This window comes from Plecotus auritus (genome assembly GCF_963455305.1).
Source record: "Plecotus auritus genome assembly, chromosome: 2".
In the NCBI taxonomy this organism is placed as follows: domain Eukaryota; kingdom Metazoa; phylum Chordata; class Mammalia; order Chiroptera; family Vespertilionidae; genus Plecotus; species Plecotus auritus.
Genome location: NC_137771.1, coordinates 3951136 through 3975092, shown reverse-complemented (window position 1 = coordinate 3975092; position 23957 = coordinate 3951136). Strand labels below are relative to the sequence as shown.

Below are 23957 nucleotides of genomic sequence, written 5' to 3'. Positions count from 1 at the left end.
GAGACACATCAATTGGTTGCCTTCCACATGTGCCCAGACCAGGCCCGGCGACCGGACCTGCAACCAAGGTACATGCCCTTTGGTCTGAGGGCCGATACTCTAACACAGGGGTGGGCAAACTTTTTGACTCGAGGGCCACAATGGGTTCTTAAACTGGACCGGAGGGCCGGAACAAAAGCATGGATGGAGTGTTTGTGTGAACTAATATAAATTCAAAGTAAAGGAGCGGAGGGGAGAGCAAGAGAACCGGATAGAACAGCCGGATCCGGCCCGCGGGCCGTAGTTTGCCCACGACTGCTCTAACCACTGAACAAGCTGGCCAGGGCAAGAGGGACTCTTTGTTTTTGTTTTTTTTGCATTCAACAAAAACAGCCACGTCTCCATCACGCCAGGTGGACACGGATACTTACGGAAGCCAAGTTAAATCGATGAACGTGTGATCGCCAGCAGCTAACATGGGGTCAGGTTATACCAGGACAGTGGCTGAGCGGCCGAACTGTAAAATGACATCCTCTGCCCTGAATGCACTTTGTGGGCCACAGGAAAGTGATTTCAAGGGCTCTCTCACTTTAGCCGTGAGCACAGTCAACGACGACTGCTTCCTTATAACCCTTCGTGGCGCCGGTGAAAAGCCTGTCTTAGCCTTAGGCGTGCCCCGTCTTTCCCTTTCCACTGATTCCTGAAGGGAGGTGAGACCGAGGAGGAAAACTCGGGGGGGAAAGGAGGCTAGCTTTTGGGGTGTGGTGTATTATGGCTTGCTTTCATCTATTATCACAAATACCACTAACCCTGGATATCCACAAGGATCGTAAGACTGACAGTGTTCACTTCACGTAATGTTGGAAGAAGATCATCATTCCCTTTGAAGAGGAAGAGGGGGGATTATATGAGGTTTAGGCAATGACTCGGTGGCAGAGGGAAGCAACTCGGTCCCTTTGCATTTATTCTGGGGTCTCCTGCAAGATGACAGCTCCCTCGGAGGTTCCTGAAGTGAAGCCCCTACATGAAACGTACAGAAAGCCTTCGAGACTACAGGGCCCCAAAGCAGCATGTGGCGATGGCCCCGCCGCGGCAGGACGCACCCTTCCTGAAACTGAGGAGCAGGCGCGCGGAAGACGGCAGAAGGAAGAATGCTGTTTTGTGCTGAAAAGTTACCGAAACCGTTGCTCCGGGCCCTTTTCCTGTTGGTCTTCCTGAGTGTCTACAGGCTCAGGAGAGACCAACTGAATTCGACGCCGTGGTGTATTGAGAGCTGAGACAGAGACAGACTACAAAACGCAAACTGGATTCTAACGGAAGCCTGCGCCCGCCGCTCTGAGCCACCGCAGGCCTCGCTCCCCCGCAGGGAACGGCGTGCGGCCTGAGACCAGGGACAGGGTCCGAGGCTCAGGGAGGAAGCACGGGGCCGGGAAGCAGCCCCTCAGACTTCTGCCTCAGCCAGGAATGACCCAGCACCAGCAAAGGGGCTGTGGCCACGGCCTGCCTCCCCGATCAATGACACATCACACCAAACCGAAGACGACTCACAACAGGGGGTACCTGGGCTTGACTTCCGCCGTTCCCGCTGCTGGCGCCCCCGCCGCTGCTGCCTCCTGCGCTCCCCGGCTTGTGCTGCTGGGACCCCGTCATTTCCGCCATCCTCCGCTCCATCTGCTCCAGCCGCTCCAGGATGGACATCCTGAACTGGTTATCTAGGGCGGGACGAGGAAGAGGGGGTTGGTGCCGGAAGAAGTGCAGCTCGCACGTGGCCTGTCCACGCCCGCAGGGCCGGAGCCTCCATCCCTGAACCAGCCCCGCAGGCTCGTTTGGCGGGACTTGTGAGCCTTAGTTCGCCCAGCCCGGGTTCGTCCCCCGTGGCAGCAAGTGTGACGCCGCACACAAGATGGGGCATCTATCGTGGCCCCAAGTTCTCAGCTACTCGAACAGAAGAACCCCTTTTTGTCAAAGCCCTGCTTTTGGGTTCCTGGCACCCCGTTCCCCAGTGGAAACCTTAGAGAGACCAGGGAGAGGGGCCCTGAGCCAAATGGAATGAGCACAACTTCATTTAAAACAGCGAGGAAAGGTCTACAGACACACGTTGTTGAGGTATCACCTGTTTTACCCAAACACTGGGAAAAACGATTGAAATTTTGTTGTTGTTAATCCTCACCAGAAGGTATTTTTTTCCATTGCTTTTCAGATAGAAGGGAAGGAGGAATAGGAGAGAGACAGAGAGAGAGAGAGGAAGGGAGGGAGGGAGGGAGGGAGGGAGAGAGGGAGAGAGAGAGAGAGAGAGAGAGAGAGAGGGAGAGAGAGAGAGAGAAACACCGATGCGAGAGAGACACATCAACCAGTTGCCTCCTGCTCGCGCCCCAACCAGAGGGTGGGCAGCAAACCCTCAACCGAGGCACGTGGCCCTGACTGGGAATGAACCCTCGACCCTTCGGTGCCCGGGCCGACCTCCAACAACGAGCCAGGGTGGGGAAAACGTTGTGAGAATTAAGCGAGTTAATATACGTGCAGGCTCAGAACATGGTTAAGTCCCAGATAAGCGTGCCAGCCGTCAGCATCTTCAGACACATGACCTAAATGTCCTTGGACACTGACAACAGCTGTGACAACACAGTCTCCCTCCTATTGCTCACGGCATAACGGTTTCCAAAATACAGCCGTCCGGCTCACGAAAACAAACCGGACAAGAAATACTTTACCGGCATTCCTTGCCGTCCTGACTGTAGACCTGACACAGGTGGTTAAGGCTTACGGATTCTACTGGAGAGAAATGTGAACGGTCAGGTGCGGTGGGGACGGCTGTTATCCTGCTGTTCAGATGTGGAAACTGAGGCCGCGGGGATAACCAACCCACCTGGCTCCAGGACCCGGGGCTCACCGCTGTGTGGGAAACGCGGGAAGGGAAGTTAGGGGAAGAGAAGAGGCTCACGGATCCGAGTCTGAGCCCAGGGAACGGCACGTTTTCTTACAGCGAAAGGACAGTCTATCCCCGTCTCCCAGGACAACGTTCAGACTGGATGGCGAACGGATTTCACTTTACTCCACCCCAAGAGCAGGAGGAGGAAAAGGACTTTGCAAGAGCGGATTCAGTTTCCAATGAGCGACTTCCAGGAGCAGCGCCGAGAGAAAAGGCCCTCCTCCTTTCAGCGCGGTAGACAGGGGCTCCGGGGCAGGGTCGCACGGCGGACGGACGGGACGTGAGAGCCCGCCGCCGGGCGTCTCCGGGGCTGTCACCGTGGGAAGCAGCCCGTGGGGTGGACTGTACACGGCCCACGTCACGCGGGACCACCCACGGCAAACGCGGGACGACCCCAGAGGTGGCGCCGGAATCCTTCCTTGTGCCAGCCCCTGCCCCGTTCGGAAACAGGAACGTTGCAGGATCAGGGCTCCTGCGTGTGGAGCTGGTTGAAGACCACGAGTTCCACCTTCCAGGCAGAGCCCGAGTCCTGGTAGTGTGGCCGTATCCTTCGTGGCACCTGTATGGACCGTCCCTTATTCCCGATGGTGCCGGCCACACCGCCACCCCTCTCTGGACCGACGTGCAGAAGCTCCGCGCCCCCGTGACATGGTCAGGCCTCTGTCCCCATCCGACTGTCCCTCTGGCAGCCCACGGACGCTGCGCCTATTCAGTGAGTGTTGTGAGCACATGTGCACGTGTTCGGAGCTGTGGTCAGCCCCGAGGGAGCCCTGCGGCCGTGCCAGGGGCCACCTCCCTGTCCATCTGCGTGGCTTTGTTCTGGCGCCGCTGCCGTGCGCTGGCCTGTCATCGCCGCCCCTCCCCCCACCGGGTGCGGGCACTGCAGAGACAGACAGAGCCTCCCTGACATCACGGGGCCAGGCCCTGCCCCCGGCATCGCCTGTCAAAGCGTCCCACAGTCGCCCCGACGCCGACGCGGTGACTCGGTGTCTGCCATGGACAGACGGACCGACGTCCCTGGCTTCTGCTCTGGGGCTTGTGTTCCCCGCCATCCCCCAGCTCACGCTGCAGGGAGCTCTCGGACGCGATGAAGCTGCTCTGAGAAGCACTTCACGAAGATTCTTGAGCAATTATCTGCCTCCTAACCAAGTGGTATCGTGCATTAAGGCATCTCGGGGCCTCTGGGTTCCAAAGGGGCGTGGGGAGATGAGTCACGTCAGAAGCCATCTCCCATGGAAACAAAGCAGCGGGCCCCAGGGTGCTGGGAGAGGCAGAGTCTGTGGTCCCGCGCCCTCTCCTGGGGCGGGGCACAGCTGCCCGCGTGTAAGGCTCACGCACACACACCAGGACGGCCTTCACATCTCCCTTCCTGGCAAGTCAAACGCAGCAACTTGACGCTTGGTCTGGCCTGACAGCTTCATGACGACCATTAACACGTGACTGTGAAATACTTAGCAAATTCAGAACGTCGCCTTACCTGTACACATGTGTGAGGACAGGATAAAGGAAGTACAATTTCTCAGAAGACAGACCTTTTCTGATTACACTGGCGTAGAAAAGGACACGTAAAGACTCGTTTATTCCCGCACAGATGTTTGCTGGGCACCTGCTGTGTACAGGCTGGGAGGGGCGCCGTGCACATCAGTGACGACGGCCCTGCCCGCATCTGTGGGCCAACAAGGATCTCCTGCAGCCCGAATGAGCTTGGAGTTTTAAACTAACATGTTGGGGGTCAGAGAGAGAAAACAAATTAATAACCTCGGGGCTGAGAGATCTGGCCCATTCCCGCCATGACGTTCAAACAAAGGCCACGTGACTCCGCTCGGAGGGATTCCACGCGTCGCGGGGACAAGGCTGCCCGAGGCGGGAGCACGTCTACGTCTCCGAGCACGGGAACAGCCGCCCCGCTCTCCTGGCGCGGGCTCCCGCCTGGCGCCGCCTGCCTTTCGGTTCTCGCCTGGAAGCGCTGGCCACCTCGTCTCACCGAAGAGCAAGTCGCTGCTTGTGCAGAAAGCTTCTCTAGTTTCTTAAAAAACAGGTTTTTATGGATTTTAGAGAAAGGGAGAGGGAGAGAGATGGACACACCGATGAGACAGAAACATCGGTGGGCTGTCTCCTGCACGCTCCCTACTGGGGATCAGGCCGCACCCCGGGCACGTGCCCTGACCGGGAATCAAACTGGCGATCGCCTGGTGCACAGGACGGTGCCCAACCCACTGAACCACACGGGCTGAACACGGTTCTCCCGTTTTCTACACCCCTGGGTAAGCCACGTTCTGAGCTCCGGCTCTAAAGAGCAGGCAGGGCCAGGTGTGTAGGCTCCACTCTGCAGCACCACCTCTGGGGGTGGGGTGGGGTGCCTGGGCACCCTCTGTGCATTTCTGACAAGTTGTCAGGTGACGCCGAGGCCGCGTTTCGAGAAGCACGGTGCCACGACCAAGCTTCCTTCCCCGAGAGTGAACCTGCCCACCAGGAGCTGCTTAAAGGGTGGAACAGCCACCTGGTCGAGCAGCAGCTGGTCCCTCCCAGGGACACAGGAGACGGCGCCTCCTGAAATCACGCCAGGCCCCTGCACACGGCTCGGTCCACACGCCGGGCTGCACACTCTGTCCGCGGGCGCTGCTCTGCCCCCCAGCACCCACCACGGCCTCCCTCCGCGTGCTTCTCGCAGCTGACCTGTGGGACGCTTTCCAGGTGTCTGCCTGTGCCTCTGGCTTTTCTCAAAAGCAGCCCATTTCCCTGCCCAGTTTCAGAGAATGAGGACTTTCAACTGACACACAGCCATTCCTTCCAGTACCTTCCAGATGCATGGTGCGCGCGCGCGCGCACACACACACACACACACACACACACACAAACACACAAACACACGCACCCTAGGCAAAAGGTCAATGATTCTGATGGCTCTGCACAACAGCCTGGCTCAGGATTCACGGGCCCGTCCAACCTGCCCCCGCTTCGAGCGAAAGCAGCATTTTTATTTTTTTAATATTTTTAAATTGATTTTAGAGAAGAACGGAGAGGGAGAGAGAGAAACATCCATGACAGAGAATCATGGATCGGCTGCCTCCTGCACACTCCCCACTGGGGATCGAGCCCACAACCCAGGCCTGTGCCCTGACCGGGAATCGAACTGTGACCTCCTGGTTCCTAGGTCGACGCTCAGCCGCTGAGCCCCGCCTGCCGGGCGGAAGCAGCGTTTTTAGACTGGTCAGCTCTGAGAGAGGGTGGGGCGAACACTGGAGTGGAGCTAGGGCTCTGGGTTTTATCCCGTCACCGTGTGACTTAGGAAAAATAGTGGCCCCTCTGCCCCTCAACTTCCCCGTCTGTAAAATGGGGACAGCACTATCTATCTTACTGTTGTTTGTGAGGGTGAAATAAACGACTGTGTGCAACCTCTTTAGTGGTAAGTGTCCCTTTAGTCCGAGTTATTGTTAGCCATGCCTAGGGGGCCTTTAGAAGACGGGTTTAAAATGGTTGGAATAATTTTAGCTGTAGCGGGGAGCTGCAGAAGGTAGCGCTCCCGTGAACCTTCACCCAGTTTCCCCTCCTATTAACGCCTTACGTAACCTCGGTGCACTTGTCCAACACATCACTGCTAGTAACTCAATTACAGGCTCGGATTGGACTGCACCGGGAGGGCGAGCACCGATGTCCTCGTTCTGCTCCAGGACCCGGCCACGGACGCCACGTCGCAGTCAAACGTTACCTTCCCCGTCTGCTCTGGGACGGCGTCCCCCTGGTCCCCCGTTTTCCATGGCTGACCGTTTTGAAGAATACGGCTCGGGTGCTTGGTAGCTGTCCCTGGGTTGACGTTTGTCGTTTCCTAATGATTCGACCGGAGCCGCGCGTTCTGGGGAAGAATGTCACGAGCCGAAGCGTTCTGCTCATTACGGAGTAGCGGGTGGCGTGCGAGGCTCGGCGGCGGACGCGGCACCGGCAAAGGCGCTGTCTGCGTGCGGGGCTGCTCTGTCCACTTACCCCTTTTCTTTTTTTTTATTTATTTTTTATTTTTTTTAATATATTTTTTTATTGATTTTTTACAGAGAGGAAGGGAGAGGGATAGAGAGTTAGAAACATCGATGAGAGAGAAACATCGATCAGCTGCCTCCTGCACGCCCCCCACTGGGGATGTGCCCGCAACCAAGGCACATGCCCTTGACGGGAATCGAACCCGGGACCCTTCAGTCCGCAGGCCGACGCTCTGTCCACCGAGCCAAACCGGTTAGGGCAAGTTACCCCTTTTCTCTTTCCATCCTCTGTCCCTCGGAAGCAGGTCACCAGGTCCAGCGCCTGCTCCAGGGGAGGGAGCCCATGTCCCCCGCGAGGGTGGGGAGTACCCACACGTGTTATGTGGGGTCCTCCAAGGACGATTTGCCCTCTGTCTGTCTATGTGGTCAATCGCTTGTGCACATGGTATGCGTGCACGCATGTTTATCTCACACCTTGGGTCCTATTCCAATACTGAGTCGTCTTCGTGATCGGAGTATTCCAGCTTTGGGGTCTGGGAGCCCGCTCAGGCTGGCTCAGGGGTCCCTCTGCCACACCCTCAGTCTTTCCCCTTCTGTTCTGAGCACGTCCTTACTTTCTGGCATCGCCGGATGCTCCAGGCCCATCCAGCCACCACCAGCTGTTCCTCTAGGAGCCCTGGTGCTTTAACTGGAAAGAGCATTTAGGACCCAAGATCTGGGAACTGGCTGTGCTCATGCTGCGGGGACGTCACTGCTCCTGGTGTCCTCAGGGGACAGAGCAAGGAGGTACATGCAAGTACAGTAACCCATGCATGCACACATACCTATGATTACTTCTGTAACCATCTGTATACACGTTAACATAAACCCGAGTTCATCCTGGTGTCTCTGCATCTAACACAGCAATGCGGTCTTCCCAGCCTTCTAGGGGCATGTACTCAAATCCCAGGACAGCTGTACCTTCCTTCCAGAACCTTCCAGATGTGCGTGTACACACACACACACACACACACGCACCTGCACCCCAGACAAAAAGTCAACGCTTCTGACAGCTTTGCAGCAACAGTCTGGCTCAGGAGTCACTCACAGTCTTACCAAGATCAAGATGAAAAACATCCCCACCCGAGAGGCAGTGAATGGCTAGTGGGGCTTCAGAGCCCTTTCCTCGGCCGGGTTCACCCGTCCCAGCCTCTCCTCTTGGGGTCACACACAGTGCCCCGTAACACAGCAGCCGGGCCCACCTTTTCATTTCTCTTTGATAGACACTCCTAACCCTCCACGGGACTCACTTTAAAATGTCCCAAATGAACATTTACCTAACAATTCAAAATTCCTAAGGAATCCCCGAGTTTTGGGGAAAGAGAGAGAGAGAGAGAGAGAGAGAGAGAGAGAGAGCATTTCCCCCCGTCAGACACCCACGGTATGGTCTGAACTTAGGGAGTTTGGGACTTGCTGCTGTGAAAGGGGAGAACCCCACGTGTCTGGGCGTCAGCTGAAAGAAAACGTCTCCAACCAGGAACCCACCCACCATCCGGGCCTCCCAGGCTCGGCCGCACCTACTGTGCCTCTGGATCACACACGACTCAGCTGAAATCTCGGGACCTAATTAATCCCAGGGCCGAATGGAGCCGTCTAACGTGACGCACGGCTGACGTTATCAGAAAATCCACTTTAAAAACATATAAGCCCCTCCCCTTTGACCTACAAAATAAAAGGTAAACTCTGTGCTGGAACAGGGGGAGCTCTTTTAAAAAATATATATTTTTACTGATTTCTGAGAGGAAGGGAGAGGGAGAGGTAAAAACATCAATGGCTGCCCTAGCTGGTTTGGCTCAGTGGATAGAGCGTCGGCCTGGGGACTGAAGGGTCCTGGGTTCGATTCCGGTCAAGGGCATGTAACTTGGTTGCAGGCACATCCCCCGGGGGGAGTGTGCAGGAGGCAGCTGATCGATGCTTCTCTCTCATCGATGTTTCTAACTCTCTATCCCTCTCCCTTCCTCTCTGTAAAAAATCAATAAAATGTATTTTTTTAAAAATCAATGGTGAGGAGAATCATTGATCAGCTGCCTCCTACATGCCCCCACACTGGGGATGGAGCCTGCAACCTGGGCATGTGCCCTTGACTGGATTTGAACCCGGGACCCTTCCGTCTGCAGGCTGACGCTCTATCCACCAAGCCAAACTGGCTAGGGCACCCGGGGTGCTGTTTACTGACCGCCTCCGGCTCCTTTTTCGGGGTTTTCTCATCCCTCGCTGTTCTCCAAACCCACCGTCAGGGCCTTGGGTAATGCCAACCGCCCCCCGAGTCCACCCGGGGAGTTTCCTATTCTTCCGAGTGTGGCTCTCACTCACTACAGACTCAGGATTGATAGCGGCTACTCACTCACTGCAGTCTCAGGATTGATAGCGGCTACTGAGCATCTACCGCGGCCAGGCACTCCACACGTGTTCTTCCTGGTCCTCAGGATAAACTCTGAAAGGGAGCGTTTCCTCTTCGTTTTACAGTCGAGGAAACGGAGGCTCAGAAAACGCGCCACTTACCCGAGGCCACCCCGCTTGTAAGTACCGGGGCAGGATCTGACCTCGGGGGGACTGGGGGGCATGTTCCCCACAGCGGCCGTGAATTCGCGCTTCGTGTCCTGGTAGGCACTTAGCAAGTGGCTGTATGGATGGCCCTTTTCCTACACGTCCCATTTCTGGAGAGTGAACCTGTGGAAAGCAGGGGCCCTGCCTTGTCTCCCTGGCACCCGGGATCAACGCATGCTCGGTGAATGGAAAGAGATGGGGTTTTCTAGTGAAGCTTCTGGAAGCCAATCTACTGCTGAGGTCATCGACCTCTGGGACGCGGGCCCCAAGCAGCCGTGCGGATGGACCCCACCAATGAGCAGTTTTACTGCTTATTCCAGGGGGAGGGGGTGGTCAAAATGAAGAACCCCAGGGAGCCCTGGCTGGTGTGGCTCAGCTGGTGGACCGTCACCCCGTGCGCTGAAGGGCTGCAGGTCTGATTCCCAGTCAGGGCGCACACCCAGGTTGCAGGTTCGATCCCTGGTCAGGGTTACATACCGGAGGCAACTGATCCACGTTTCTGTCTATCTCTCTCCCTTCCTCTATCTAAAACCAACAAAAAACATACCCTCGGGTGAGGATTAAGTGGCTCAGTGGTTGAGCGTTGACCTATGAACCAGGAGGTCACAGTTCGATTCCTGGTCAGAGCCACATGCCCAGGTTGCAGGCTCGATCCCCAGTGTGGGGCGTGCAAGAGGCAGCCGATCCATGATTCTCTCTCATCATTGATGTCTCTCTCTCTCTCTCTCCCTCTCTGAAATCAATAAAAACACATATTTTAAAAAGACATTAAAAAACACGCAAACACAAACACGCACACTGGAGTGCCCCGGGAGTGTGGGAGACGCGCTGTCAGTTCACCTGGCTGCCTGCCACTTCCTTGGGGCGCAGGTAAGGGAGTTACGTAACCACTGTCGGTGCGAGACTGGCAGGAAAGCTGAGGAACACCCCACTTCTTCACAGACACACCTGGGCTTGCCCCACGCGGTCACTGTCCTTCTCCCACTGAGCTTCGCACCGCGGACACGGACGCTGCCTTTCGGCACGCCTGCTTTTCCCGGACACGAACTGTCTGGCACACGTCTTAACGAGTGCCTCTAACTAGTCACCAAAGTGCTTACCAAGTCAGTCAGGGCAGGCTGCTGTATAAACATGACGTGGCTGGGTATTGTGCCCAACCAAAGACACGTATGCCAGACGCGTCTCCGAGGGCGGGCGCACGGGCAGAACCTGCACACGCGAGGGGCTGTTGTGGCCGCGGCTCCAGCTGAGCCGCCTCGGGCCTGGCTGCCAGGGCAGGAGAGAAAGCCTTGCCTTGGCAGGTAAATGAATGGAGGAGCGATCACCAAATACCACCTGCTATTTTAAAACGCGTTATTTGTAGCTCAAGTGCACATGTGCCCTCCTGTTGCTATGTGGACCGGGAGGGAGAGCCATCTCTCGTTCCCTGTCCAGCTCTTGGCCGCTGGCAGGAGACGCCGGGAGGACAGGCGGCGTGACGTGAACTCTTTCTGTAGAGATCTGTGGCTGCCGCTGAGGGAGCCTCCTGCATTGTTCAGGAAGTTCGGGAGGACGGGGAAAACGGAGGCCCTAATTCCTTCCCGGAATAAACGGGCCCCGGAGCGCACGACGCTACTGCTGCCGGGCCAGCCGTCCCGGATGTCCAAGTGCAGGGCGCAGGGTGAGGGCCGGGAGACAGGGCACACGCTGTACCACTCTGATTTTCCAAAGCAGCGGCTAAATTTAGCCTCGGAAAGAACGGCCATCCTCCACGTCTCCAAGACGCCCGGCTCCAGCTACTGCAACCCCAGGAGCGGCCGTCAGCCATTCTCCCTCGATCTCCTTCACCTGCAGCGATGGGGGTCTCTCTTCTCCTCGGTGTGAGTTTTACGTCTTCACAGGCGCGGAGTCTTAGCCACGGCAGGGAAAACCGGCTGCTGCTAAGGCAGCTCGCGGCGACCGGAGGCGGACGTGCCAGGGCAGCCCAGCACATGGGCAAGGACGTCCCTCTGAATCTTCGCCCCCAGAGCCTGAGTGTCTGAGGGCGAAAGTGGCAAGCCGGCCCTGCGAGGACACGCAGGCTTTCTGGGGAGCTCACCCAGACCAGGACACGGCACCAGGCACAGATGAGCACCCCAAATGGTGCCGGTGCCAACGGCATGGTCAACGAAGCCGCAAACCAGCCAGGACACACGGTGGTAGAGCTGCGGCTTCTGAGTGTGCGGGCGAAGGAGGGGGGCGCTGACGCGGGGTCCATACCCCAAACCAGCCAGGACACACGGTGGTAGAGCCGCGGGCTCCAAGGGCAGACCCTCCCCCAAAGCCTCCACGCGTCAGCACACGTGAAATCAGGAGCATTAGGAGCAGAAGCTGAGGCTCTCCCGTGGTCACAGCGGAGCAGCCGGAGACCAGAGAAGCACGTTGCCCCTAAGACGAAGGAGGGCTTTCGAAGTACGTAATGAGCCTCGGAGACGAACCGCAATCTAACCTGGACACGAAGATGCGACAGAGGAACATTTAAATGCATAAAGACAGCCCGGCCGGCGGGGCTCAGGGGCTCAGCGTCGACCTAGGAACCAGGAGGTCACGGTTCCATTCCCTGTCAGGGCACATGCCCGGGTTGTGGGCTCCATCCCCAGTGGGAGGCGTGCAGAAGGCAGCTGATCAATGATGCTCCCTCATCATTGATGTCTCTATCGCTCTCTCCCTCTCTGAAATCAATATAAATGTTTTTAAAAAATAAAGAATAAAGAGAAATGGGAAATGAAAATCCTGACCCTGGAAAACGGAAAGTATTATAAGACGCACAGGAATCGCCAGGAGGCGAGAGCGCAGTAATTAACCACCAGCAGGTTGGTCTGCGGCGCCCAGCCGTCACAAACCCACTTAAAATCCTCCGGGAACAACCGCAGAGAATCGGGGACAGACGGCCTCGCCCTGCGAATGTGTACTGGGCGCCCCCTGCTGGGACACCACTGCACGGCACCCGTGCCACGGCTCTGGGATGTGACGATGACCAAGACAGCGCCAGGTGTGGTAGCCACCCAGTAAGATACGATCCTTCAATGGGGGAAGGAGGGGGACATATGTAACGCTTCCAACAATAAAGATTCAATTAAAAAAGATGCGAGCCTTTATTTCAAGAACCTCATTCAGACACAAAGGTAAAGGGACACGGCGACAGCTCTTTGAGGCCAGCGACTGTGTCCGTTCTGTTCCTGACTACATTCCCAAGGCCCAGCAGGATGCCTGGCACACAGTAGGCCCTCAGTACATAGTAGGCCCTCAGTACGTACATACCGAATGAGTGACTTAATTGCATCTGTTCGAAATAGGAAATGTGAATTTCATCGAGGGCAAGGTCAGGGATACCGTGCAGAACAAACTCTGCTTCCTCAGTCATTTCTACGATGTGCCTTTCTCAGCCACGCGATGGACAGCACGGTGGATGGGGAGTCTCAGATGTGGCTGCACTTCGCTGACAAAGCCAGCAGTTTCATCGGTGACATCGACATCCTGGAACTTAAGGCCACGCCGACCTCCAGGTGACGGTGGCCACTGAGTATTAAAGGCCACCAGGGCACCGCCTCACCAAAGGCATGCGGCCACGGTCCCTGTGGCCCAACCTCCCCGCGCCGAGGACCTGCTGTCCGTCAGGGAAGCCGGACACGCGGAGGCACACACGCTGTCCTTCGCTGCTCGCTCCCCACTGAGCACCAGCGCACGGTCTGGTCTCTTAACCTAAAGGTGGGTGAGCTGCATGCCTTCCATTTCTGGGACGAGGAGCTTCCCACGCTTGGCGGGGGGGCAGGGGGTGTTAGTTGTTTACCACTAAGCAAACCCCACGCAAGTCGGCGGCCCCGAGCATTTCAGGTGGCTCTTCGCTGCAGCGAAACGCCCTGTTTCCTCCTCTCCGTCTGAGAATAAACGTCTGGAGTTTAGCAAGAAGGCAGCGTCCTGCGTAGGTGACCTCTCTCCACAATTCTTCCCGGAGAGAAAGGAGCTGCCGGTTTTCCCGTCTTTCAATCAACACAACCACCAAGTGACCCGCCGGGCCCCTGCGTGCAGCGTGGTCCCTTCGTCGCCTGTGAGCATCCCCGAGTGACTGCCACGCGCACTGAGGGACACCGCCCGGCTGATGTAAGACGTGGCCCTGGCCGCCCCGGTGAGAAAGAGCCCGTGCCGACGGCGCTAACCCTTTGTCCGTGGCTCTCCACAGAGGTGGAGGCTGCGAGTCCTTCCCCCGAGAAACGTGCCCAGAAACGCTTACATCTGATCTTCAGGGACCCACAGCCCCGGGAGGCCCACGGATTTCAGGTCAGGGCCAACTTGTGGGGACCACCCACTGCAACACCCCCAAACTGCACGCTCCCAGAGCTTCCCAAGAGGCGCTGCCCAGTGGACCATAACAACCAAATGCTGGTCCAAGGTGTTCTGAAAATAACGTGTTAAACATGGCTGAGTTCACATACCCTCCTTCACGGACACTTTTCTGGACCTCACTGTGCTCATGTGCCTGTCACTTGCTGGTAGAGGTTCCTAACTTACCTGGACATTGTGTGTGCGTGTGCGTATGTGTGTGTGTGTGTGTGGGGGGGGGGTTCTGACAGCATTTCCTGTAACTAATGCTCCCACAGGAGAGTTTAGGAACTAAGGCTAGTCCTAAAGAATGCCTTGGGGAGACAGTCTGAGTTAGCAAAGTCCTGGTTCATGTCCTTCTTCATGTCCTTCTTCATGATTCGCTCAGGTACCACTCCAGCCAACACAGACCCCCAAACGTGATGTGGATTTAATGGTGAATGCCACCCAGGGACCAGTATGGGAAACTGTTTGACCATTATCTTTATCATCTCCTCCCTTCCCACCACCATCTCCTCTCTTCCCACCACCATCTCCTCTTCCCACCATCCCCCTCTCTTCCCACCACCATCCCCCTCTCTTCCCACCACCATCTCCTCTCTTCCCACCACCATCTCCTCTCTTCCCACCACCATCTCCTCTCTTCCCACCACGATCCCCCTCTCTTCCCACCACGATCCCCCTCTCTTCCCACCACCATCTCCTCTTCCCACCACCATCTCCTCTCTTCCCACCACCATCTCCTCTCTTCCCACCACCATCTCCTCTCTTCCCACCACCATCTCCTCTTGCCACCACGATCGCCATCTCTTCCCACCACCATCTCCTCTCTTCCCACCACCATCCCTCCTCTTCCCACCACCATCTCCTCTCTTCCTTCTCAGTCTGTCTTGCCATTACTGCTCATGGTTCACTCGCTTCCACTTCAACCACCACTGACACATGCCACCACTTCTGTAACCAATATCCCCCTTCCCTTTTCACTCTCTTTCCTTTGTTCCATCTGGGAATAAAAATAGGGTTGTAATTAAAATTACTAATAAGGAAGAGTCAACGAGCAAAGCAGGAGGGGGGGCATCTGTAATACTTTCAACAATAAAGATAAATTTAAAAACCAGTAGGAATATTAGGGTTATCAAGAAACTTACATGACTGACTGTCTTTGGGTTTAGCCTTATAAAAGGCAGAGGGCCAGACTCTGTGATTTCAGAGAACCAGCTTGAGTTCCAGCCTAGGAAGTAAGACTCTTCACCAAGAAGTTTCCATGGTTGGTTATTTTACAGACACTTTTATTTTACCTCACTTTTTAATAGTTATTTTTATCCTAGCAACATCATTTACTATGCAAATGTGACGTTCGTTATTTCTTTTGTTAAGTGTATAGCGCATACTTGTATATTATATAGGTTCTGCATTCTATCTAATGTTTCGTGGTATATAGGTGATATGTGGATAGACACATTATTTTAATTATTTTTCTCCTGTAAATACCGACGATCAGGGGTTTGCAAAGGTTTCTGTTCTCAGGCTAGCTGGGTCCCACCTGCCCTCTGCTGCACTGTTTATCTGGGGGCAACTGGCTTACAGCTGTGAGAATAGCGTCAACTGCAGGCTGGGCACTTCCTGCTTTCTCCGTCAGATAAAACGTCTCTCTCTCTCTCTCTCTCTCTCTCTCTCTCTCTCTGTCACACACACACACCAATACCAGGGGCATTGATTCTGGCCGGAGTGGAATGGATGGTGTCTTCTACTAGAAAAGACAAATGGATGTTTAAATAACTTTGCTGATGAATCCAAACCACAGCGCGTAATGTTAAGGACATGAATCATTTTTTTGGAAAGTGGGCCCAGGAACTGTTAGCCAGCACCCACTGAAAGGTTCGCCGGAAGGCGACGGCTCTGGTGTCTCGTTTAAAGTGGGACCACAGGGTAAAGTGATGGAGTGAGGCCTGTGAGCCTGCGGTTTCAGGATGAATGGTGCCTTCTCTGGGACGATGAAGGCGTGCTGGTTCCCTCGCAGGACGCTGCCAGCATCCCTTTTCCTTCCCCGCGGGGCCACGCCGCCTTGCTGGTCCTCCGGGGGCCCAGTGCCCCGTTCAGGGGGTGCTGCCCTCAATTCCTGGCTCCGGGCCAGGCCTTGCTAACAGAGCACTGCCCCCTCCTGTTCAAGTGCCTGGACACAGGAGTCAAGCTGGGCTAACGAGAACAGAGCAGTTTCTGGAACTACTGGGGAAAAGCGCTGTTTTCCCAGGGATATTTGCTAAAAAGGGCAAAAGAGAGGCCTAGAGTTCTGAGCGGGCCATCTTGCTGCCACGTCGGGAACCCCGGCCCGAGAATAAAATTGACACAGAGGAGAGGCAAGCCAAGAGAGGGAATGAGGGCTCCTGATGACATCCCTGAAGCACCTGGAACCAGCCGCACCTGAAGGCAGCCCCAGAGCCGGACTCCATGGGATCCATGAATCCCCTCGTGCACACAGGTCAGTCCGAGTGTGAGTTCTGCCACAGCGAAAAGGGGGGTCTCGGGTGAATCTACTATTTGAAATGCAGATCCTTTCGCTAAATAAATATTGGGCAAGTTCTGCTTCCACTCACAAACGAAAAAACATTCAATGTCATTAAGCATGCCTTGGTGGTAGTACACAAATGTCATCAGAATTTCTCTATAGAACATGGGGTAAATTATGGTCGAAGTAAGCAGTCATGCTTATCTGAAATACTTTGATGACCCAGAGAAATCAGAAAACCAGGAAAAGGTATAGTGAGCCCTGGCCTAGCTGGAGACCGGCTGCTGTTGAATTCTATGGAAGTCTCTTAACTCAGGCCTTCGGCTGCTGCCCAATGGACTGATGGACACATCCCACAGGAGAGAATCCTACAGAACGCTAAGACTTAAAGAGAACTTGGGGCCCTGGCCAGCGTTCTCAGTGGTTAGAGCGTCAGCCTTCCCACCTAGGGGTGGAGGGCACGTACCGGGTTTGAAGGTTGGATCCCTGGTCCCGGTCGGGAAATGTCTGGGAGGCAACTGATCACTGTGTCTCTCTCACATTGATGTTTCTTCCTCTCTCTCCTCCCCCCACCCCCTTTCTCTAAAAATCAATAGAAAAAAAATATCCTCAGGTGAGGATGAACGAAAATAATAAAATAATAAAGAGAACGTGGGAATTTTCCGGCCGGGGCCTTTCACCAGCCCTTGACTGTGGTCCACAGAAAGAAACAGATCTCCACACACACTCATTCTCCGAGACAAAAACTTCCCAGATCCACCCTTCCCCTCACCATGTGCAATGCACTTTGATTTTAACCACTGCTGGTGCTGACCACTAAGCCAGTTTCCTGAACCACTACTGACAGGTTTAGAAACAGAGCAGGGCCCAGCGGGTGTGGCTCAGTGGTTGAGTGTCCACCTACCTATGAACCAGGAGGTCACGGTTCGATTCCCGGTCAGGGCACCTGCCCGGGTTGTGGCTCGATCCCCAGTGGGGGGCGTGCAGGAGGCAGCTGATCAATGATTCTCATCATTGATGTTTCTATCTCTCTCTCCCTCTCCTTTCCTCTCTGAAATCAATAAAAATACATTAAACAGAAACAGAAAACAGGGCCGGTGCTGAGACGCAGAGATGCAGGCGATGTACCTGAGCGTTCTCACTCGGTGAGTGGCAGATCTGGAACACAGCCCTCGCACTCATCCTACTATGTGATCTGAAAGCGGACAGCGGCTATTGTACACATCCTCAGGCAGCGAGCGCGGGCCAGTCTTAGGACCGCAGGAAAGATGATTCAGGTGGCCGCCAGCTAGCTAGTCCACACTGGTTCGGGCCAAGGCTCCAGGGCCACTTCAAGACCACTTCACCGAAAACCCAAGCCACCCGGGGACCTGGAACTGACCTCAATGGGAGAGCCTGCGGCGTCTGTGCCTACATTACCGACAGACAAGGCTGAACTGAATGCACAAGCAGGATCAGAGGCGAGTTTGTCTCAGGCTTAAAGAAATTCATTCCATTCTCCTCACTCTATCCAGAGTACCACCACACGTACAATCTCTCTGTTGACACAGCATTGATGAAACTCCCCCCCGCCACCCCGATTTCATTATGGAGGGGCAGTAGGGGGTACAGCTTAGGTGCCCGCCCTGTCACACAAAGAGCTGAAAATCCAATCTGTGAGGGTTGGGGGGGGGCGGGGGAGGGAAAGGCTTCGTTAAAGAGGTAAGATTTGAGTTGGGCTGAGAGACTAAGGAGGTAGAATTTGGAGCCGAGTGTGGGGTGGTGCAAATAGCCAGACAGCAATAGGGTTCATGCTGAGTCGTTGTTGGGGGGCAGGGGAAGGCTGGCTAAGAGAGTGGGATCAGATCTGGAGGGGGATGAAGTCAGGCAGAAGAAGAAAAGTGAAAAGAAAATAGAGATTAACTGGTTAATGTGGGCAGTTGCTAAATGTTAATATATTTGGAGAAACTTATTTCCACTATTTGCCATCTTTTCCCACATTACAAATACGTTCTATAAGTTTAGCATCAGCAGCTTACCGCTTATAAACGTTTGCCCTGGCTACATTCCTTCCATATTTCACTTTCCTCACATCCACACTTCATTGTTAATTACAATCTGCTTAGCAACTGGCGTAGAGTGCGTGCTTCACACGTGCTGGCTCATCTCTCCACACGTCTTAAGTCTGAGTGATGATCTCCTTTCAATGCGTATAAGGCAAGAGAAAATTAAGCAAATTATAGGGACGAGGATGTGCTTTCAAAACTACCCCCTGAATCACTTTCCCGGACCCTCACTTTCCTTCGGCCGAATCCTCTACGTCCATCTCTTTTCATCTTGCTTCACTGAGAGAAGTTCCCTAAAAGGAAGCATCGGACAAGATCATCCTGGCCTTGTCTCCCTCCACCCGTTTAAAAAAGCCACTTGCCATGGCGCTAGGTCGCTTAGGGATGGAGAGCTGTCCTTCCCGGTGCTAAGGGCACCGCCCTGTCTGCCTGCTGTGTGCAAACCCACATCCAGGCACCTCAGGGAACCAAGAACACACTGTCCTGTGGCTTCAGGGCAGCCCGTCCGGGGAGGGGTTCAGCCTGTCACCGAGGACCCTGGTGGTCATGACCTCTCACATCCTCCCGATGAGGGGACGACACCCGTGTTGTTGCCCTGCAGGCTCCTGGGCACCTCCTGAGTGTTCCGTGTGACGCACGTTAGCACGGGGTCTTTAATGTGATTCGCTGCGTCTCACCCGGACTTCTCCCGTCATCGCTGAAAACTAACCACCGGCTGTCAGGACGCACGTGGGAACCAGGAAAGCTCGCTGTTTGGAAAGGTGTCAGAAAGACAGAGTGAGGCCCACAGCGCTGCTCCCACCACGGCAGGGAGCCTGGGACCCGCAGGGCCCGCCGCCAGGACGCGGGAAGGTTTTAGGGCACGGGTGCTGCTTACTAACCTCCCAGTCCCTCCATCTCACTCTCCCGGACCCTCACTGCGTCTCTCTTCATCTTGCTTCACTGTGCAATATGTATCTCTGGAAGCTCCCTGCAATCACTTTTTGGAAAAAACAAGTTGAGGTGTACACGAATCAACTTATACAATGTGGATGCCAAAAGCTTTTTGCCAAAAGAATAGGTAAGTGAAGGAAGCTCTCCGATCCTCTGACGGAGGCCGTGGCTGATGTTGAACGATACTGACCTGGCACCACTCAGTCTCCCATGAAAAGATCAATGGAGCGAATGTTAAATCCCTCTGAGGCCTTTAACGGTGAGAAGACACGGCAGGCGACGCTGGACAGCTGGGCAAAGGGTGGGGAAGTGTACCAAGAAGAAGAGGACTTCCAGAAACCACCGCCCGGGCTAAAGAACTGTGTGTGTGTGTGTGTGTGTGTGTGTGTGTGTGTGTGTGTATGTGTATATGTGTGTGTGTGTGTGTGTGTGTGTATGTGTATATGTGTGTGTGTGTGTGTGTGTGTGTGTGTGTGTATATATATATATTGATTTCAGAGGAAGAGAGAGGTAGAAACATCAATGATGAGAGAGAATCACTGATTGGCCGCCTTCTGCACACCCCCTACTGGGGATCCAGCCCACAACCTGGACATGTGTCCTTGACTAAAATCGAACTTGGGACCCTTCAATCTGCAGGCTGACGCTCTAATCCACTGAGCCAAACCAGCCAGGGCCAAAATGGCCTTTTTTGACCTTTCTGGGTAATACCTAAATTTGTGTCTTAAATATATGTACTTACAATTTTTCTATAAACATTAAAAAAAAAAAAAGGCAGCCTACAAGCACAGCTCTGCGGCTCCAGAAGTTCACGACAGCAACGCTCCAAACAGGAGAACAATTGGGACCATCCCCAGAAGACATGCGACACCTACACTTCCCGTACGCCAGAAGGCAAGGGACCCTGAGCTGAACACGTGACCCTTAGCCATCAATAAAAGCTCCACATCTTTCTCTCGGGAAACTTTCAACGTCAACCGATTCTTTAACTTCACTCTTTCTCAGAGAAGGCGAAAATGTCTCGGGTCCACCTGTTATCTGTTCTCCAGAACAGTCCACCACGAATGCACTGAGTGGGGACAGCTGCTGTCAGGGGCGGGAAGGCCAGCACAGAGGACTGAACAGAGGACTGAACAGAGGACTGAAGAAAATAATAATGTCTGTGTTTATCCTAAAAGCAGAACTGTTACAAATCCTTAAATAATGCAATATTGTCATTAACGACGGCATTAAATACTGTGTCTCCTCTCAGACTCTTTGGAATATAATTAATCAGCGTGACCAAATCGAGGTCCGTTAGGAATTCGCAGCCGTCCTCTGTTTGCTTTTGTAACTAAACTAAATTTACATGGGAAATGCCTATCCGGTAAGTAAATGTTCTATACTCTAGAACCGTGGTCGGCAAACTGCGGCTCGCGAGCCACATGCGGCTCTTTGGCCCCTTGAGTGTGGCTCTTCCACAAAATACCACGGCCTGGGCGAGTCTATTTTGAAGAAATGGCGTTAGAAGAAGTTTAAAAAATTTGGCTCTCAAAAGAAATTTCAATCGTTGTACTGTTGATATTTGCCTCTGTTGACTAAAGAGTTTGCCGACCACTGTTCTAGAACATCAAACATCATTACTCCCTAAATCACACATAAAAATAAAGGGAAACGTAAGTTTATTTGCCATCATCGAATGCTAACCTTAAAAGAATATTTTCCTATAAACACACACCATGCAAAGGGCTACTGCTTAATGTATTTCTATCAAGTTCCAAGGCTATAGTGTCTCTATAGGACATAGATTCCTTACGCAGCGACAGAAAAGGACTCCATTAAATAGAGCTGGGTATTTTCCACATCTGACAAAATTTGTTGGGAGCATAAATTTAAAGTTTTGGGTTTGGTCTCACTGGTGAAAAAAAAAAAATAATGCATTCGACCAACTACAAGAGGCACTTCTGTGATTATCTGAGAGCCCTCTCACGTTTACTGCATCTGCTCTGCTAACCAGACTTCAGGACAGGAGAAAGCATCCAAGCAGAGGAGGTGAAATATAAGAGTTTAAAACTGTCATCAATTCCTGAAGCAACTGCTTGAGATAATGTGCAAGAGTATCATAGTTTCAGAAACTTATTTTGCTGCCTAATTTGTAGATAAAGTTGTTTTGACGCCCGGAGAGATCCTTGGAAATGGAAAAAGGCTCCAACATTGAACATCGCTAGCAGGGCTGCCTCTAACGTCATGCAACAGCTAGGAAACCAAATCACGAGATCCTGTAAGTGCAAGGCCACACCAGCTTCCCGGCCAGCCGCCTGAGCCTGCCTGGGGGAAACGAGGGTCACGGCGCCCCTTCCAGTCAGTCCCAGGTCTGCCTGTAGCAAAGCTCCCAGGAAGTTCTCCCCAACCTTCAGCCTCTGAACTCAACCAACTTTCCTGCCGAGTTCTACCCGCGGGTTAGTAAGACGTTCATTCACCCCACTGGCCTGCTAGGAGAGGCAGCCCCGACACCCACCCGGGTCCTGCAGAGGCGCCCGGCGGCCCGCAGCCCAGCGCCTCGCCTCTCGCCCCGGCCCCGCTCACCTCGCCCTGGCCCTGCAAGGGGTCACCTGTCTCGGCCCTTCTGGCTTCTCCCCACATGCGCCCCACCCAGGGAGCACCTGTTCTGCCCCCTTCCCCCCAGAGCCCCGCCGAGGGGGCACCTATCCCCACTCCTCTCCCAGCACCCTGCCGAAGGGGCACCTGTCCCTGTCCCTCTCCCCGCCGACGGAGCACCTGTCCTCGCCCCTCTCCCCGTCCTGCCCGCGCGGGCCGGGCCCCTGTCCCCTTCCCTGCCCGTGTCCCCTCGCCCGCTCGCCCGCCCGCAGCGGGAGGGAGCGCTGGATCCGAAAAGCCCGCCGCGCAGGCGGCGCCTCGCAGACAAAAACCAGCCGCGGCCCCACCCCGCCGCCCGCGCGCCCGCCCCCGCCACTCACCTCCACACTCGCGCTGCCCGCGCACACACGCGTGTTCTCACACGCACTCCCGCCCTCGCAGAATCACGCTCGCGCTCAGCCTCGCTCTCTAAGTCCGCGTGACCTCACACCCACTCCGCGCACTTCTCCCACAGACACACATGCGCACCCGTCAAAACACGCCGGCCCCCAGGCCCTCCCGCCTCAAAACCCACGCAGTCCCTCGCTCTCCAGCAGCACGCTCGCTCGCTCTCCCGCTGCTCCGCGAACACGCGTGTCCGCACACCGGCTCCTAAAACACGCGAGCGCCCCGCAGACTCATTCCAATGCCCCTCCCTGAGTCTCACACGCCCTGTCAACACACGCAGGTCCCCACGCGCCCTCACGCGTCAAAACACACTGCTCCCCCCGCGTAAACACTCGCGCCCCTCACCTTCCAGGCCCCCCTCCTGCACACACGCGTGTGTCCTTGCACCCACGCTCACACCCGCTGCCTCAGTGTAAACACCCGCGCCCCCCACTGCGAGCACGCGTGCTCCCCACGCCCCGGGGGCGGCGCGCGCGCCCCCGGCCCCGCCCCCGCGCGCCCTGCGCGCCCCCGCGGGCCGCCGCCCTCGATCGCACGCGCCGGGCCCACTCTCCCGGCCGTCGCGCACTCACTGGACTTGGGGAGCACGGCCGCCGCTCGCAGCGCTGGCGCCTCGCCGCTGGGTCTTCCTCCTCCTCCTGCGCGGCCCCGCCCGGCCCGGCCCCACAACAGCCTGGCCCGACCCGCTCGGCTCCACACACCGCGGCTGGAAAGACTCGGCTCCGGGTACCGCCGTCTCCCCGCCACAGCCTGAGTGCGCCGCCCGGGCCAATGGCGGGGCGCGGCGGTGAGCTCACCGGCCTCGGCCCCGCCCGCGCGCCAATCCGAGGGCGCGACGTCACCGGGAGCTGGGCAGAGGCAGGTGTGGGGCGCGGAGCCGCCGGGCGCGGGGACTGCGCCGGAACTGCGCCCGAGCCGCGCGGCGCCGCGCTGGACGGCGGGGGGCCCGGCCGGAGGGTGCGGGCGGAGCGCGGCCCCGCGGCCCCAGCGCCTGCAAGCGAGGTCCGGGCGGGACACCGCCCCTCGCGACGGTCCCGCCTTGACCCCCGCCCAGATTCCGGGAGGCCCGCCAAGGGGGCGGCCGCGGTCCGCTCGAGGGCAGGGATGAGTACGAGCTCGACGGCAGTACCCGGGCTCACGGCCCCAGAAGGCCTCCTCGGGGATCCGCGCCACGAGGCAGAGGCGCACGGGCGGCGTGTACTCTCCCGCGGAGCCGCCCACGCCCGGACCGAGGACTCCTGGCCCCGCGGCGCCGTCGGGTCTCCAGCCCCGCGCCCCGAGGCCCGCGGGCTTCCGACGCGGCCCTGGCGCACCCTGCGGAGGCAGCGCCTGCAATGCAGCTGCGGGAGAAGCGGGCACTGCGCAGGCCGAGCCGCGAGCGGGGGAGCGGGAAGGCTGGGCGGGAAGGAGGGGCGCAGGGCGCGGCTACGCGGCCGAAGGCGGAGGTGCCCGGCAACGCCCGGGAGGATGCGAGAGCTGTGGGCGGGTCCGGGGTCCCGAGTGGTAAGGGGCCCTGGGCGTCGGACACGGTGTGGCCGAGAACGTCTGCGCAGTGACGGGGGAATAGCGGCTCCCCTGGGATTTCGGGAGCGCCCAGTGCTCCGGTCGCGGTTCTGAGCGCCTTAGCTGGAGTCGCAGGGCCTCGC

General features: G+C 56.1%; 1 protein-coding gene across 21 annotated transcripts in view; it reads right to left on the bottom strand.

Annotated features, from left to right (window-relative positions):
• CAMTA1 (calmodulin binding transcription activator 1) overlaps positions 1-23957 on the bottom strand; it is a 701446-nt gene that overhangs the window by 30507 nt on the left and 646982 nt on the right. For 13 of the 21 annotated variants that reach the window (XM_080656710.1, XM_080656721.1, XM_080656725.1 and 10 more), the window contains one exon: positions 1540-1691. In XM_080656710.1, the coding sequence (XP_080512836.1) occupies positions 1540-1691 (152 nt within the window). Of the gene's footprint in view, positions 1-1539; positions 1692-22656; positions 22722-22883; positions 23231-23957 lie in introns of those variants that run through there. The other 8 variants (XM_080656716.1, XM_080656723.1, XM_080656715.1 and 5 more) reach the window with 5 other exon arrangements.